The 17212-nt window shown below is 38.4% G+C and overlaps 1 protein-coding gene across 2 annotated transcripts in view; it reads left to right on the top strand.

Moving 5' to 3' along the window:
* Positions 1-17212, top strand: part of Uggt2 (UDP-glucose glycoprotein glucosyltransferase 2) — a 111140-nt gene that overhangs the window by 58041 nt on the left and 35887 nt on the right. For both annotated transcript variants that reach the window (XM_048421942.3, XM_087912309.1), the window contains 7 exons: positions 1925-2131; positions 3188-3319; positions 7303-7427; positions 7899-7994; positions 9782-9884; positions 12246-12325; positions 15648-15837. In XM_048421942.3, coding sequence (XP_048277899.3) covers positions 1925-2131; positions 3188-3319; positions 7303-7427; positions 7899-7994; positions 9782-9884; positions 12246-12325; positions 15648-15837 — 933 coding nt within the window. The remainder of the gene's footprint in view (positions 1-1924; positions 2132-3187; positions 3320-7302; positions 7428-7898; positions 7995-9781; positions 9885-12245; positions 12326-15647; positions 15838-17212) is intronic.

The following is a 17212-nucleotide window of genomic DNA, read 5'->3' as shown; positions in this document are numbered from 1 at the left end:
TGCTGGTATTAAGGGTCAAGCTGCTTGCAGCACTCCCAGTCAGTTATGGCAGATGGCAGGGGTTTCAAACAGCTTGCTGGAACATCAAAGGGAGCTTGCGCTGTGAGCTCTTTGACTCACGTTGCAAGGAAAAATTTAAAAATCCGTGCAGAACAGGGCAAAGTAGGCCAGCAGAGACTGTCCGGACCTGTGTATCCTGGGAGGCATGGAGGTTATGGCTGAGGGAGGGCTCGTGCCAAGCCCAGCTGACCAAGCCGAGCTGGCGGCAGGTAGCCAAGCCAGAGGCCGAGCCGGGGGTGGGGGGGGGTGGGGGGGTGGTTCTTAAACCAAACGCTGGGTGCCAAATAACGGCGAATCAATCCCACACCAGTTATGTTTTAAGGGGTTATTTATTTTGGGGGGTAAAACTTACATGCACCATAAGCCTTGTCGCTGGAACAGGAGCCAGGAGCAGGAGCCGGGACTAAGCGCCAGAACCAAGAGGCCAGAGCCGAGATCTGTGGCTCTTTTTAAAAGAGAACTGTACCATGCCCCAGTGGGCTGGTATTTCAGCGGCTATTGGCTGACGGAGCGGAAGGCCCTCCCGCAGCACCGTGGGCTCGTGCTTCAGTGACTATTGGCTGAAGCAGCGGAAGATACTCCCGCAGCACTAAGGACCATGAATAAGTAAAATCCTCATAAAATAGAGAAGTGGAGAATGATTAGTTCATCACGGTCAGACCTTTTCTAATGCCTACATAATTGAAAACAATTTTTCTTAACTCAAAAATAGGAAAGAGAAAATCTATAGGAAATGGAATGCTAATATCTTGTTAGCACTGACATAAAGTTAGCCTGTGGGGTAGTAAGAATAGTCCTTGCCTCTCTGTGCCAGACATCATATATCAAATCAATTCTAGACGATGGAAAATAGAGCTAAACATAAAGCAGAACAATAAATTCCTATGAAAATTATGACTTCAGAACAACAGAAATAGTATTGATTGGTGAGAGAGGACCAAATGCCACATGCTATGTTAACCCACTTACATGAAATCTGAAGAAGGTTAAGTGTTTAGTGTTAGAAATTAAAGGACTAATGAAGAGACTTATAAATGGCGGTAATGGTGGTTTTTGGAAAATGAAGGTGTGTGGTAACTGAAGAGAGGAGTGCTGTCTGGATTACTGGTCATGCTCAATTTCTTGACCTTAAGTTGTTTATGTTTATGCAGAATTGAATTCTGCATTTATGTTTTATATTCTTTATGTATTCTTTTATATACTCACAGAGTGACTAAATATTTTTATTACCAAAGAATATTTATACAAAAGTGGTGTGGGAGAATTGTCTGTATTCTGTCAATCATGTTTTGAATAAACGCTGATTGGCCAGGCAGGAGGTGTAGGCAGGAAAACCAGACAGGAAGTGGAAATGATGCAAGGAGAGCAGGAGAATTCTGGGGAGGAGGAAGTTGATTCCTCCCACTCCTGCCCAGATCACCAAAGCAGTAGGATGTGAGCTGCCCCACTGAAAAAGGTACTGAGCCACATGGCTAACATAGATCAGAAAAATGGGTTAATCAAGATATGAGAGTTAGCCAGTAAGAAACCTGACCTAATGGGCCAATCAGCATTATAACTTATGGAGTCCTCTGTGGTATTTTCTCTGGAACTAAACAGCTGGGGGGGGGGGCAGGACAGAAAACCCCAACAAACAAGCCGGCCCCACTCATGTTACACAAAAGAAATGGATAGTTACTGAATGATTGCCTCTCTGGCTGTTGTGGTGGTAACTACTAATTTGTTATAATTGTCATAGGAAGTCAAAAAGTAAAAACAGATATAAGATAAGGTCAAAAAACTTGAGGGCCAAGAATCCTGTTCAGCTGTACCAGGGTGTCTCAAGTACTGTACTGGTCTTCTAAACTGTCAATGTGTTTTGCAGGAAACAAGTGTTCATAGTCGGTTGGGGATCATCTATAATCCTACATCAAAGATAAATGAAGAAAACACAGTCATTTCTAGAGGAATTTTGGCAGCCTTTCTAACACATAAAAACAGTCTTTTGAGAAGATTTCTCAGAAAACTGGCAAAAGAAGAAACTGCTGAAGCAATTTATTCTGGAGTTAAAATTAAAACATTTCTTACTATGGTCAGTAAAATAATTGTGTGTGTGTGTGCATGCATATGTTGCTTTTTCAAATATATAACTTATATACTTACAGTACCATGTTACTGGAAAATATTAATAAATGTAAGAAGTTGGGAATAATACATGGCTGTGAATTAGAGCATGATGAGAGATTGCAGTCAGAGAAGAACTGGATCTGCCTGTAGAGATCTAGGGTTCCTGCTTATAGACAATGTCTAGGTGTCCTGGCTGCAGACTGCAGCGTGGGTTAGGTATGGCTATTATACACTTAGAATGTGAATTTTGTTTTTTAATGATATCCATATTTCAAGTGCTAATTTTCATGTGCCATGGTTACCATATTGAATGGTGCAATGGAACATTTCTATCATCATAGGAGTGAGTGCATGGGAACTTGCTAAAATTTCAGACCGAAGGCCTCTTAATTGTACACAAATAGAACACACCAAGGTGAATTGTATATATTTTAAAGTCGGTAAAGTACTGATAGGGAAAAGTATACCTCAGTATGAAGCTATATAAAAACTTTTCGTGGTTGATTTTCTATGAATATCCTTATAATTTTTGAGAGGATACTGCATTGTTTAAATATAGTTATTAAATTGGGCTTCTGTGATTTGTACACTCAGGTAAGGTGCAGTATTTCTATCATAAACACTCCTATTTAAGAGCATCAAATATGAGAGATACTGAGTTCAGAATTTAATAAACATTTCATTTTTTATGGTTAAATTTTAGTTAAACTGATGTTCTCAAACATTATGACACTCTACAAATCCCCTTAAATGGTCAAATAATTGCTAATTTATAACTATGTGTATTTATAACAAGATGTAATGGTTTTGTGAATAATTTGATAAAAAATTATCTCCTTAAAATTCTTTTTCAAAAGAAAATTATATTTTTAATCATAATTTGCATAATTTTATTAATATTAATAATGTGGTATTTATATATGAATTTTATACTATTACTTCATCATTTTATTCATTTTTAATAGTTTCATCATTTTTAACTTGTTTTTATCATTTTTTTCTTTTTTAACTTGTACCTTAGGAGATGGATAACAATGCTTTTGAGAAGAAATATAACACCATTGGAGTAAATATTTTCCGAACTCACCAGTTATTCTGCCAAGATGTACTTAAACTGCAACCTGGCAAAATTGGTATTGTCAGCAATGGGAAAGTAAGTAGAAGAAGAAATTCTCCGTTTTAGTGGACACTGGTGCTGTGACCAGAGACCCAACATAGTGACACGCACTCATGTGTTACATCCTAGTCAGAGCACAGGGCAAATAAAATGGGGCAAGGATCCACTACCACTACCCTTCCCCAAGCTGTGATTGCACCATCCTGCTGGCAGCTGTGCACCCAGCTTCCTCTGTTCTAATAGCATGTTTCCTTGTAACAACACACCATTACGTCCTTAGACATTAGTGTTGTGGTCAGGGTACAAAGCATATCACCTCGTTTTCTTCTGTGCCTTTCTCTGAAATTCTTATGCCACGTGACAGCTAGTTTTGTGAATTCTGAATATGCATATAGAGATTGTCACATATTAGCGATCTTTTACAAGCTATAGAAGAACATACTTAAGTCAGGCGGTGGTGGCACACACCTTTAATCCCAGCACTCGAGAGGCAGAGGCAGGTGGATCTCTGGGAGTTCGAGACAAGCCTATAAGAGCTAGTTCCAGGCCAGGCTCCAAAGCTACAGAGAAACCATGTCTCAAAAAATCCGAAAAAAGAAAAAAGAGAAAAAGCACCTGCAATCTTGTGCTGTGAACATGAACTGCTGATAACTCTTGTTGCCTTCCAACTCCTTTTTTTCTATAAGAGATATTTCTGTTTCTCTTAAAGACATGATTATAATCCCATCTGTGATTTTATATGACATTATTATTTTGATATTTGTGTATCTTTGTATCATCTGTGTGATGGTCAGAGAGAAATAATCATCAGGTACTTCTCTCCTTCCTTCATGTACCTCAGCACTGAGCTCAGTTTGTTGGGTTTCCAGCCATTGCCTTTACCCTGAGCCATCTGGCAGTATATAGCGTGATTTTTCTCTCTTGAGATGCTGCAGGTCTATTAACAAACACACAGTAAGTAGATGATGCATACTTATCAGTGTTTTGAGAATGATAGTGTGATTCTACTTTTTACCAGCTACTTAGGTAAAAAATTAGAATCTGTTCATAAAGTTTATTAAATAAACTAGTATGTTTGACAGATAGATGGCAAAACATCAAATTATCTTAAAAGTTTTAATGTGTTCTTGCAGTTTTCCATGTTTTTTTGAGCTCTGGTCACCTCTGTTTGACTGGTACCTTTTGGCGTTGGAGAGACAGCTCAGCCGGTAGGGCTTTCTGTTCTCCAAAAGTGTGTTCTGGCTCCCAGCACCTATCTGGGTGACTCCTAGTCACCAGGTCAGGGGGTCCAGTGCTCCCTTCTGCCCTCTGCAGGTACCCACACACATGTACATATACATACAAATAAAATAAGTCTTTTTTTTAAAAGACTAATAACCAGCTCTGTCTCAGACTGGCCTCAAACTGGTGATCCTCCTGCCTCTGCCTCCTTCAGCAAATCCTACTGGTGTGCATCATCACAACCAGCAGCTCTGAAATTTGCTGTTTGACAAACTGATAGCAAGCATTTAATAAGCGGTAGCTTATTAAAATAAGTATTTATAAGTCGGTTAGCAAGCAATATGGAGGTTCAGGGATGGCATCACTTCCTTTCAGCAGTTGCCATGGAAAGAAATACAGATTTTTAAGAGTGAATGACTGCCTTTAGCGCGCTATGCTTTCTATTGTCTGCTATCATTAACATAGTGTTGTAGTACTAATGACCAACACTGTAGCTATAGTAAACTTACTTCCCTAAGTCTGCCCTTTTCCCCCTTCTCTCACAGTCAACAACAGTATTCAGACAGGAACCCCACACCTCCTGTGAGTGAAGCTGTCTGCTGGGTGGAGAGGTTGTTGTGACCCACAGGCTTGTCCAGGAGGAGTGGGAGGGTCACCGTAAGTGCGGCTGTGGCTCAGCTGAGGACACCCAGTCGGAGTCCTTGCCTAGGGCTAGCTGACAGGAACTGGAACTGTGCTTCAGAATGAGTGCCGTAGCTGACATCAATGCAACAATGGCATCTTTAGTACCCTGCAATATAATGATAATCATAGTCTCTGGGGCAGATTGTTAGCATTCTGACAGCTTCAACCTTGAAATAGTGCATTTAATATAGAGCCTGTCCCATGGTAAAGTTGAAAAATATTTAGAGTTATAATTTATTATAAATTATTAATAATATGAATACATAATGATCACATATTTTCCACATTTAAATTTTATTTTTGAGAAAGGGTTTTACTGTGTACCGCTGGGTGACCTAGAACTATGTAGACCAAGCTGGCTTTGAACTCACAGTTGTCTGCTGTTAAATAAACAATAAATAAATGAAAAATATGTTTAACAGAAACCTGGCTTCCCAAAGGCTGAGTTAAAAGGGTGTGCCCCCTTGCCCAGCTAATGATCACATAATTTCTTGCAGAAATACTTAAGAAGTAAGTGTTTATATGTTTAAATATGCTGTTAGTGTTTTCTGTTGCTGTTGATCGCACCACATAGTCAAAAATTGTGGAAAATTGCGGCCTAGCAAGCAGTAGAGAAAGCAAACCCCACTCTCTGTGCCACACGGCCATAAGTTCAGATTCAGTTGTCAGTGAGTTATATAAATTTAGTAAAACTTGGCTTCATTATTCAAACACTAGGATCTGCAATCTACTGTTGGGGATATTGACTATGCAGTTACATATAAATACTTGAAACAGGCCCCGACAAGGTAACTTTTCAGTATAGTAACTCATGTTTTCTCTTGAAATATTTGAGAACTGCAGATTGTAGGCTTACGTATAGATTTCGTTTTTATGAACTAATACATTAAGAATAAGCTCAGCCGGGCGGTGGTGGCGCACGCCTTTAATCCCAGCACTCGGGAGGCAGAGGCGGGCGGATCTTTGTGAGTTCGAGGCCAGCCTGGTCTACAAGAGCTAGCTCCAGGACAGGCACCAAAGCTACAGAGAAACCCTGTCTCGAAAAACCAAAAAAAAAAAAAAAAAGAATAAGCTCATACATAGGGATTTCTAATCAGTGTTAGTGAACATTCTAGTGGAGTTTAATGTGTTGTCAAAGCAGATAATGCTCTGTATTATAGAATTATACCTTAACTTAAAAAATCACATTTCTAAAATATTGCAATCAAGATTAAATACCGGATGTATTATATTCTATTATTGCTTAATTTTATAATTTCAAGTTCTTTTTTTCCCACCCTGAATATTATCTGATTTTATACCATTTAAATTTCATTATTTGGTAAATACATTAAACTTTAAGTAGGACAGAGATTGAAGAATCAGGCCCTCTACTGTTTGATGCTGTGCTTGCTCACATGGGTGAAAGGAAGCCAGTGTTCCAGTGACTTTCATCAGTAAATATAGACACCATTTTAAGAAAATAATTTAGGATTTGAGGGCCCTATTCTAAGTTAATAATAAAACTTTTGAAGCCATTATAAATAGTACATCTAAAATTCCACTCTTTTCCAATCCTATCTGCCCAGTGATAAAAACAAAACAACAAAAGCAACAATAACTAAACAACTAAAACATTGAAAGTGCTTTTAAAGTTAGATTTTTATCAGATCTCAAAGTTTAAAAAAAAAGTTTCCAAGCATGGTTTTAGTAATGCAGTGCCTGTTTCTGTGTTAAGACTCTGTGATGTATACTTACAATGAAGCGTTATCAGATCTCTGACATCATGTCTGCAAAATTCCAGTACATACCACATGAGTGTTCAGGAGGGTTCATTCCAGAGCAGCTGCAGGGACGTGTAAGACGTGTTTAGAACCAGCCTCTGCAATCTTTCTATTAAAGAAAACCGCAATCCACTTGGCATGGCTTCTAATGTTGTTAAATAGAATGCGTTCCTCTATGAGTCCATCATGTCAGCCCCATGTCCTGCACAGGGCTTTGCACACACAGGGAAACAGTGGCTGCACATAATGGCTCTCCCAGGAGATGCTCGTGACTGTGTAGTGATAGTGTGCTTGAGTAAACATGAATGTCTCCCAGAAAATATCCAACAATAAAGCTTTCTTTGTTTCTAGTTCTTAGGACCTTTATATGAAGATTTCTACCTAGAAGATTTTCACTTAATTGAAAAGATAACATTTAGTAATTTGGTCGAGAAAATTAAAGACATTGTTGAAAATATGGAAATTGACTCAAAAGAGTAAGTATTTAAAGGTATTATAGCAACTCATTTGAGAGTATAGTGTTTTCATATGTTTTCTCTCACAGTTAGAAGAGGGTGATCAACCCATGCATTTACTCTCCATCCCTTAACTCTGAGGGCTGCAGTTTGTTTCTTTATTCCATTCTTTCTCTCTGTTTTGCATTCATCCAGTTATACCCCCTTTCACAGAGGAGCCTTTTTCATAGAGACTGTGTGCATAGGTCTCATACTTTTTATTTATACTTTGGCTTTATCTGTAAATTTCCACTATCCATGTTTATTGTATTGAGTTCTTCACCTTTCCCAGAGAGATGTGATTATACTCTGTGTCCTTTGTAATTTACTTCTGTAAGAGAGGAGCTATAGTCATTCATATAGAAAGGGCCTCTCTAGAGTTGTCAAATGTAACATGAAATACGAAGTTTTCTCTTCCTTGAAGTCTCACATATTGTTTCTCTGCTTGTATAGCATGAGCGACCTTGTGATGAAAGTCGATGCGCTGGTGTCTCCATTGCCAGCACGTGCCTCTAGGTATGATGTCACGTTACTAAAAGAGAACCACAGGTAATGCTGTAGCAATATCTCATTTTCCTACTATGTAAGATCTCTAAGATACCTATACTCCAGGTTATCTGCAACTACCTTTAAACAAATAGTATTTTACATTAACTTTTTAATTTGTAGTGAGAGATATTTATTTAATACAAAATCTTGCTCTAGAATGGCCTCAAACTTGCTATGTAACTCAAGCTGGCCTTGAGATTGATGTGGGATTTCCCACTGTATGCTGTGATTACCATTAATAAATAAAGAAACTGCTTTGGACCTATAGCAAGGTAGAACTTAGTTAGGCAGGAAAAACTAAACTGAATGCTGGGAGAATGGAGGCAGAGTGAGAGAAAAGCCATGTAGCCCTGCCAGAGGCAGATGCTGGAACTTTAGCCAGTAAGCAACAATTACATGGCAATGTACAGATTAATAGAAATGAGTTAAATTAAGATGTAAGGTTTAGCCAATAAGAAGCTAGAGCTATTGGGCCAAGCAGTGATTTAATTAATACCGTTTCTGTGTGATTATTTCGGTTCTGGGCAGCCTGGACGAGCAAGGAGCTTCCTACAACATGAGATCATGAGCCTCCTTCCTCATCTTCCTCAGAACTAAACGGACGACTGTGCACCACGCTCAGTTCAGAAAGGCACCTTTAATATAGGACATGATGCATGTAGCTAAATGCTCTCTTTGGAACTAAAGCACAGTACAACCTTCAAGAATTATCAATTACCTGGGGGAAGTTAAAGCAGCAGGACACAAGATCACCTCTACTAAATCCTTGTGACAACCAGTTTCCCCGGGTGCTATAATATGACAGTTTGTAAGATAAACAAAAGCCGCAACAGTTGTAGAGTCTTATTATTAAATTATCTAACTTATAGTCCTTATTTCTGGCAGAATTATCCAAGACCTGTTGGGTCTACTACTCTTATTATAACACAATCAAATGAAAGCTTCAAGTAAACAAAGTTTCTCTCCTTGCTCATGTCTTCAATAAACATTTAGCTGATGAGCATTGGTGTCTCCCTGCCAAGAGTCTCTCTGCAGTGAAGACGCCCGCTGCCCTGCTGCTGTAGCTGCACTTGTGTGGCATTTCATTTGGCAAGGCTTTTTCTACTGCCAGCATAAACAGTTCTTTGTCTGAGAAAATGTCTTCATATGACTAGTGTTGATGTCATAACTGAGTTAGCATGGACTGTACTTTACTAACATATATCTTATATGTATAAGATATATGTTATACATATAAGATATATGTTAGTAAAGTACATCTCCCACTGGCCAGTTTGTTCCCATTTTCCTTTAATTTAAGTCCATCTCTTCGTTTATGATTTATATCAATGGGAAAGGGTGAGCAGGATGGAGGCAGAGAGAGGAGGGTGGATGCTGGTGGCCATGTCAGAGGGGGCAGAGGTGACAAATGAGGGTCGAGCCCCTCAGCCAGCAATGGCTGGGTCCTGACTTCCCTGTCTTATGTCTTGATTTTGTACAATACCAAGTGATTAAAAGTCAATTCTCAGATCTTAGAGAATATATTCCCCTCTACAAAACTACCAGGATTTGTACTGTAGTAGTCTCATTCCTTAATGTGTGTTCATAAAATAGTTCCTTTTCTCAAATTCTTTATACTTTTACAAAGTTGCACACAAATTTCAAATTTGGATTTTATTATATAACCAGAATTTTTCAGCTACAAGGGAAAGCAAGCAACTCGTAAGAATGTACATAACTAAGATCACATTATGGATGTGTTTGATAAACGTTAATTCACCACGTTTGCCTTCCCTTTGTCACTGCAGTGTAATAAAGCTGAGTCCTCCCGAGAACGACCTGTTCTATGATGTCGTGGCTATCGTGGATCCTTTGACGAGAGGAGCGCAGAAGATGGCACAGCTATTGGTTGTAAGATAATATGAATCAGACTAAATCTTTTCGCTTTGAAACTTAAATATTCATGACTGTTTTTAAGTGTAGTGAAGTGTTTATGCTTCTCAGATCTTTATATCACCTGGCGTTTTACACACACACACACACTATATACACTTCAGCATAGGATAGGAGAACCGCGCACAAGTGTCACAGCAGCTTAGGTTGGGGCTGCTGTGTGTAGGCTGAGCTGCATCCCCACCAAGTTCACTGTGGCACTTGAAGTATGCCTTGGTGAATTCAAGCCCTGCCTATCAATGGGACTATATGCAAATGAGCCCTTAGGGGGTACAGCTAAATGACTTCATAAGGAAAGAACCCTAGTTATATCATATGTGGAAGGTATAAATTCTATGTATCTCCCATAGGTCATCTATGTTTTACTATTAGCATAAAGGGGAGAACAAGGCCATAACCCCATAGGTCCACAAGTGACTAGAAATAATAGCAGTGAGGGGCTGAAAACTATGCCCAACAGCCTTTCATAAAGATGAAAATGTATGAGAAATCTGGTGTTTTGATGCATGGCTGTAGTCCCAACAATCCAAAAGCAGAAGCAGATGTTTACGGTCATGCTGTACTGCGTAGCCATGTCCTGTCTGAAATAGGAGGATGGAGAGATGAGGGAAGAAGGGAGGGAGAAAGGGAGAGAGGTAAATACGAGAAGGAAGGTAAGGGAATGAGGAAAGGAAGGAAGGAAGGGAGGGAGGGAGGGAGGAAGAATGGGTAGGTAGGTGAGTGGAAAATGTTCTCAACTACAGGCAACTAAGGAGTGCTGAGAACAGGAGAAATAGGGAACCAGTTTATTACCTAATACAAAATGATTAGCCCTGAAAGCATGCATACCAGTAACATATGAACTGAGCAGGTCGTATCTGTGTATGTTTATAGTTTGTGTGTATAACAAAAAGTTATAGGAAATTAATTTGGAAGAGAGCAAGATGTGTAGAGGGCATAAATGGGAGAGCTTAGAGGATGAAAAGGGAAAATGACATGATTATATTACAATATCAAAAAATGGTTTAAATAAAAAATAAAGAAATGTTCTCAGAATTGGAAACTGCTCTGACAGTTGGCTTCCCTTGAAAACAGGCCAGGATGTAGGTAGGAAATCTAATCGGCAGGTGATATTGCTGTCCATTCCATTAGAATTCCATGTGTTAGCTTTCTCAGACAGTAGACCATATGACGGGATTTTTTTGTAAATAGTTTTATAGGTGTACTTATTAATGTAGATGATCATCTTAGACTTTGATGCTGTTTCCATTCAGAATATGAACAACACAAAGCCAATTCCATGGCTGTTTCAATATTCTGTCTTAGCACATGTGAACTTCTAAAAGTATAGTACTCAAATTATCTATGATTTTTAGTGTACAACTTCCCTGTTCCCGTAAAGAATCATTATTCAGAAAAAGTATTATTTTATCTTTAAAACCTACATCAGCATAAGACTTATAAATAATAAATGTAAAATTATAGGTAGAAAAGAAAGACCTTGTACTTTCCTTCTTTGGTAATGATAACATGCTTTGATTCTCAGCCCGTTTTATTTTACTTTATGGGATAATACATTTATAAAATGACATTTTGTGCACTGGCTATAGTCTTCAGCTTCTCTGTCACTCCCCTCATATGTACTCATATGTGCTGATCTAACATATGAGGAGGAGTCATGCAGTGACCCTCGTGGCAGCAAATATGAGGGGTGACAGATAGAAATTAAACCACAGAGCTCTTACACGTACACTTTGTCCTAATTCCTCATTAAGTCCTTCATGTCACGTGCACACTTTCTACCTTTATCCATGTCCTGTGCTGATTAACAGCTTTTGAATAACCTGTGACTTGTTGTCTGTGTAGAGGTGATGGAGAACAAACTTTATTTTTTCCCACTTGTTGTTGATTTAGTGACAAGTGAGAGAAAGAAAGAGTAGATCATTTGTGTATAGCCTAGAACTTTCCATAGCTCTTAAGGCCAGGAGTGAAATTCTAAAAAGATCAGGGCACCCTAGGCAATGTTTTGAGGCAAACCAAGGTGTCATAATTACATTACATTTCCTTCAGTGCTAAGGAAGCTAAGAAACCCTGAAAGTCATTTAAACAAAAGACTAGCTGCTCACAGTGAGGCACCGAGTCGGTCAGTTGTCTGAATGTCATCGTCTCCTATAGCTTCCCGTGCCCCAGGCAGCGAGGTCTCTGTTCATCACATGCAGGAGGGTGTGGGCTGTGTTGTGTGTGTCATCTTCAGGTGTGACCATGAGTGGTGCATAATGTATGCTCAGTAGCTGTGAGCCATTCTGTTATTTGAAAATCAAATACGGGAATTTTTAATAGGTGCTTGGCAAGATTGTAAACGCGAGGATGAAGTTGTTCATGAACTGCAGGAGCAAACTTTCTGAAGCCCCCTTAGGAAGGTGAGTGGATGGCACCGCTCTGGACCTATTGTTGACCAGCCCTGCTGGCACCTTCTCTAGAGAGTCAGCATCTGTCTCTTAATTGATATGAAGCTAAAATAACCTGACTCAGCAAATATATCTCACTGTGTGCACTGTCTGGAGTGTTAAGACAAAAGTTTTAGAGGATCTGTTGGTGCTTCAGGGATGTTTGTGTTTATCATCAATGTGGGATGCCCTCTGTATGCTATTACCATTGGCTATTAAAGAAGCTGTTTCAGCCAATGGCTTAATAGAGTGAAGCCAGGTGGAAAATCCAAACAGAGATATAGAAAGTAGGCAGAGTCAAAGAGATGCCGTGTAGCTGCTGAAGGAGACAGACACCAGACAGAAACTTAACTGGTAAGCCACAGCCATGTAGCAATACACAGATTAATAGAAATGAGTTCATTTAAGATGTAAGACTTAGCTGGATATATGCATAACCTATTGACCAAACAGTGTTGTGATTAATGTAGCTTTTGTGTTATTATTTGGGTCTGGGCAGCCGAGAAATGAAGGAGCAGTCTCCAACTACATATCATTGTGTAAAATAATTCTTACACTGTGACCTTAAATAAAACCTAACTTAACGGAAACATGCCCTTTTTCTTTTTCGGATCAGAATCATTGTTGTAATCATTTATATTTTTAGAAATATTAGAGGGGGCTGGAGAGATGGCTCAGCAGTTAAGAGCATTGCCTGCTCTTCCAAAGATCCTGAGTTCAATTCCCAGCAACCACATGGTGGCTCACAACCATCTGTAATGAGGCCTGGTGCCCTCTTTAGGCATGCATGTAGACAAAATATTGTGTACATAATAAATAAGTAAATAAATAATTAAATAAATAAATATTACAAAAAAAGAAATATTAGATATCCTTTTGTGTTCTGGGACAAAAAGAAAGTTTGCCCGATTGGGCTAGAATAGCTGAGGCATGGCGGCATGTTTGTCTCCATCGTAGTTACTCAGCATGCTTGTACACCTGGCAGGAAAGCTGGAATTTAGTGCATCTTTTTGTTTCCAAGTATGGTGTGTCCTATATGTTGTACACTATTACCTTGAACTGTCACTTTAAACAAGGAATTTTTCATGCTTGGGAGACAATGAAATGGAAAATATGGAAAGTTAAAATGGGAATTTAGGATTTATCCATTGACTCTTTGACTTTTTTTTAGCCCATTTGCCTTTAGGTTGTTCATTTTTTGTTTTTTATACTTTAAATCTATCATATGCCTTTCTAAATCTGATTTAAAAATCATTAAATATGTTAGCTATTAATTGGAAGGTCTGTACCATGGGTACAGATTTTTGTTGTTGTTGTTGTTTTAGTTTTTCAAGACAGGGTCTCTCTGTAGCATTGGAGCCTGTCCTAGAATTAGCTCTTGTAGACCAGGCTTGTCTCGAACTCACAGAGATCCACCTGCCTCTGCCTCCCAAGTGCTGGGATTAAAGGCGTGCACCACCACCGCGTGGTGGGTACAAAATTTTTATTCACAAGAATGGACAATCCTTTCAGAATATCTCTGTAAAGATGGAATGCATTTAAAAGAAGAAGAAAAAAATTACTGAGGGTTGAGATACATCTACTCTCCAGAGAATCCAAATTCAGTTCCCAGCAACTTAAAACTGCCTATTAATCTGGCTCCAGGGAATCTGATGTTCTAATGTTCTCTTCTGATCTCTGTAGGCACTAAACCCATGTGTGTACATGTGTGTGTGTAATTAAATTAAAAATATTTAAAAATAAAGAGTGGTAATGTGAATATTAGAGGGATAGAGCATGGCTTCTGTAGTCGGGATAACTGACGGGCTAGCTGCTGTTGAGCATAGACAGTAGGCACCACTTGCTAATCCACTGGTTCAACATCATCTTATTATTTCCTCGTGTTGTGGGGACCCTCAACCATAAAATTATTTTTGTTGCTAGTTCATAACTGTAATTTTGCTACTGATACAAAACATAATGTAAATATCTGTGTTTTCTGATGCTTTGGTGAACTATTGGAAATGGTCTTTTGATCCCCAAAGGGGTCACAACCCACATTGAGAACCACCATTCTAGAGTACTGATACTTTTTCTTCCTTCTTCTTCCTGTAAACTTCATCCAATGCTGAGATGCTCTTTGTGGTCCTCCTTTGCTGCAGCTGCCTTTCATGTCCTTTGTCACTGAGTTACTTTTACTCAGTCCTAGAGAAAGTTCTATTTTCAACATTCCTAGAAAACATCTTTCTTAGCATTTATACTGTGTTTGGCATACTGGGTGCTTGTTTTGTGTTTACTTCATGACTGCTCTCTCGTTTCTCCTTGTACCTTCTTTTCTTTGGTTTAAACGTGGCTTCTTTTATACATCTCCTAATGAGCCATCAATGTGTGTAAAGTCTCCTGGAGTAAGGGTTGGGCCTATCAACTTTGTTCAAAATACAGTCAAACTAGTTGAATAACTTCTGTAGTCTGCAGTCTAGATCAAACAGGCTTGTTTATGCCTTGCTGGTTCTCTCTCTCTCTCTCTCTCTCTCTCTCTCTCTCTCTCTCTCTCTCTCTCTCTCTCTCTCTCTCTCCACACTCCCCATTTCATTCCCTGAACCTGGAGAGCTACAGCAGAACTCACACCATCTTTAGTTATTAAAGTACATCTTTCTTAAGAAAAATCAAAATAGTTCTGTACTGAAACTATAGAGCTCACAATATGAGTGTGAGCTGATCATGTTGTAGAATACATTAGACAACAGAAGATCATTTTTATGTTCTCAATACTGACTCACACTAGTATGACAAACGGCTAATTTTTAGCATGCTTGTACTGAAGACTGAGTACAGTAAATCTGCAGTTACATCTAATGGTCTGTTACGCAGGAGCACTGAACTCCATTCGCTTGTTTGGTTCTAGTTGAACTTTTAAAATTAGTATCAGAATTTCCACTTGAATTTTAGCTTGTTTTTTATTATTTTGGGCCTTAGTTCTCTTTGTAGTGGCAGGAGCTACTAAAATACCTAGAAAGTAGACTGTGTGTAAATGTGAAGGCATATAGAAATGAGTGCAGATGGATTATATACTCTAACTCAGATATATTTTAAGGAAATTCTAATTATTTTCATTAAAGAGTAAAAGTATATAATATAATATAAATACATAGTAATATAAAGTGGTCTCTTAACTCCTGTGGCATACAGTGTGTATTTAACTTTTTGATTTAAGATCTTATAGTCATACTTAATAAGTCATATGTAGTTTTAAAATAAATGAGGAATAGGTAATCCTTTTAATTTTAATCATGATATTTTTATGTTTCATTAACAGCTTTTATCGTTTTGTTCTGGAGCCAGAGCTGATATCAGGGGTTAACAATGGTCCTTCTCATGGACCAGTGGCAAAATTCCTGGACATCCCAGAATCACACCTTCTAACTCTCAACATGATCACCCCAGAAGGATGGTTGGTGGAAACAGTACACAGCAACTGTGACCTTGATAATATTAACTTAGAAGACGTAAGTTATTGTGGATGTACGTGTGTGTTTTAGTCTTTTCGTGTTACTTGTGTATATTGGTGTACATGGGCACGTACAGCACAGTGCATGCATAGAGGCCACATGACAACTTATGGGAGTCAGTCCTCTCCTCTTCCACATGTGTCCTTCATGGGTCCCCACTCACACCTGTACAGAAACAGAAATTAAATAAATAGTTTTTAGATTTTAAGTATGTATTTGTAAAAATCACTTACTTAGTTATATTTATTTCTGGTCACTTTTAAAGTCATTGGAACCCTTTCCCTGAATCCTTCCCTAATGGGGTAATTTTTAGAACATATGAGACCTACTGAACTTTGTGTAGATTTATATATTCATCTGCTTTTCTGAAAGTATTTGTGAGGTCTAAGGGCTTTCTGGCATCTGTAAGTTTTTTATATATAGGATCGTATTATCCACCAATAAGGACAATTTGACTTATTTTCCCCATTTGTATACCTTTTACTTCTTTCTCGTGTCTTATTGCTCTAGCTAAGGCTTCAATAAGAAGTACTGAATTGAGTTAGAAGTGGAAAGGAGACTCCTATTTTGTTCCTGATTTTAGTGGATATGTTTGAGTTTTCCCAGTTAGAATAATGTGGACTACAGACTTGTTTTTATAGAATTTATTACGTTGAGCTATGTTTCTCCTATTTCAGGTTTCTTCGGGTCTTTCGTTATGCAGTAATGATGGGCTTTATCAAAGCTGGTCTCTGCGTCTTTAATTTCAGATCATGTGATTGTGAATGATCTTTTCTATTCGTCGCTGAATTCAACTTGCGAATACTGTGTTAAGAGTTTTTGCCTTATGTTTATCAGGGATTGACCTGGGATTTTCTTTTATTGTGTCCTTCTCCAGTTTTTGTATCAGTATAATACTGGGTTCATAAAATAGAACTGCTAACCACCCTTCCCGCTCTTGTTTTATGAAATAGTTTCAGGAACGTTAATGTTCTTCTTCAAAGAACTGATGGAACTCACAGCCACGTGGGTCTGGACTTTTTGGTTGGGAGACTTTAAATCTCATTGCTTACTGTACAGCTATGTAAGTTACTTATACTCACTTGATTTTAGCAGACCATATGTGTCTATAAATTTATCTGCCTCTGAATTTTCTAATTTATTGAAATTTTTGGTCTTTCATGTATGCTCAAGCAGTACTCTGGATTTTGGTGGTGTCTGTTGTAAGCCTCTTTTTTATTCTAATTGTTTTCTCTCTGGTTGGTTCATGGATAGTTTGTGAATCTCATTCATTTCTTGTTTAAGTGTCAACTCTGTCTCATTTGTTCTTTGTAGTGTTCTTTTCATTTCAAATTCACCAACTTAATCTTCATTCTGTCTTCTTATCTGCTGA

This window comes from Myodes glareolus, chromosome 12 (assembly GCF_982192425.1).
Source record: "Myodes glareolus chromosome 12, mMyoGla1.1, whole genome shotgun sequence".
Lineage (NCBI taxonomy): Eukaryota > Metazoa > Chordata > Mammalia > Rodentia > Cricetidae > Myodes > Myodes glareolus.
The sequence above is the reverse complement of the archived record's forward strand: the minus strand, read 5'-3'. Positions and strand labels throughout refer to the sequence as shown.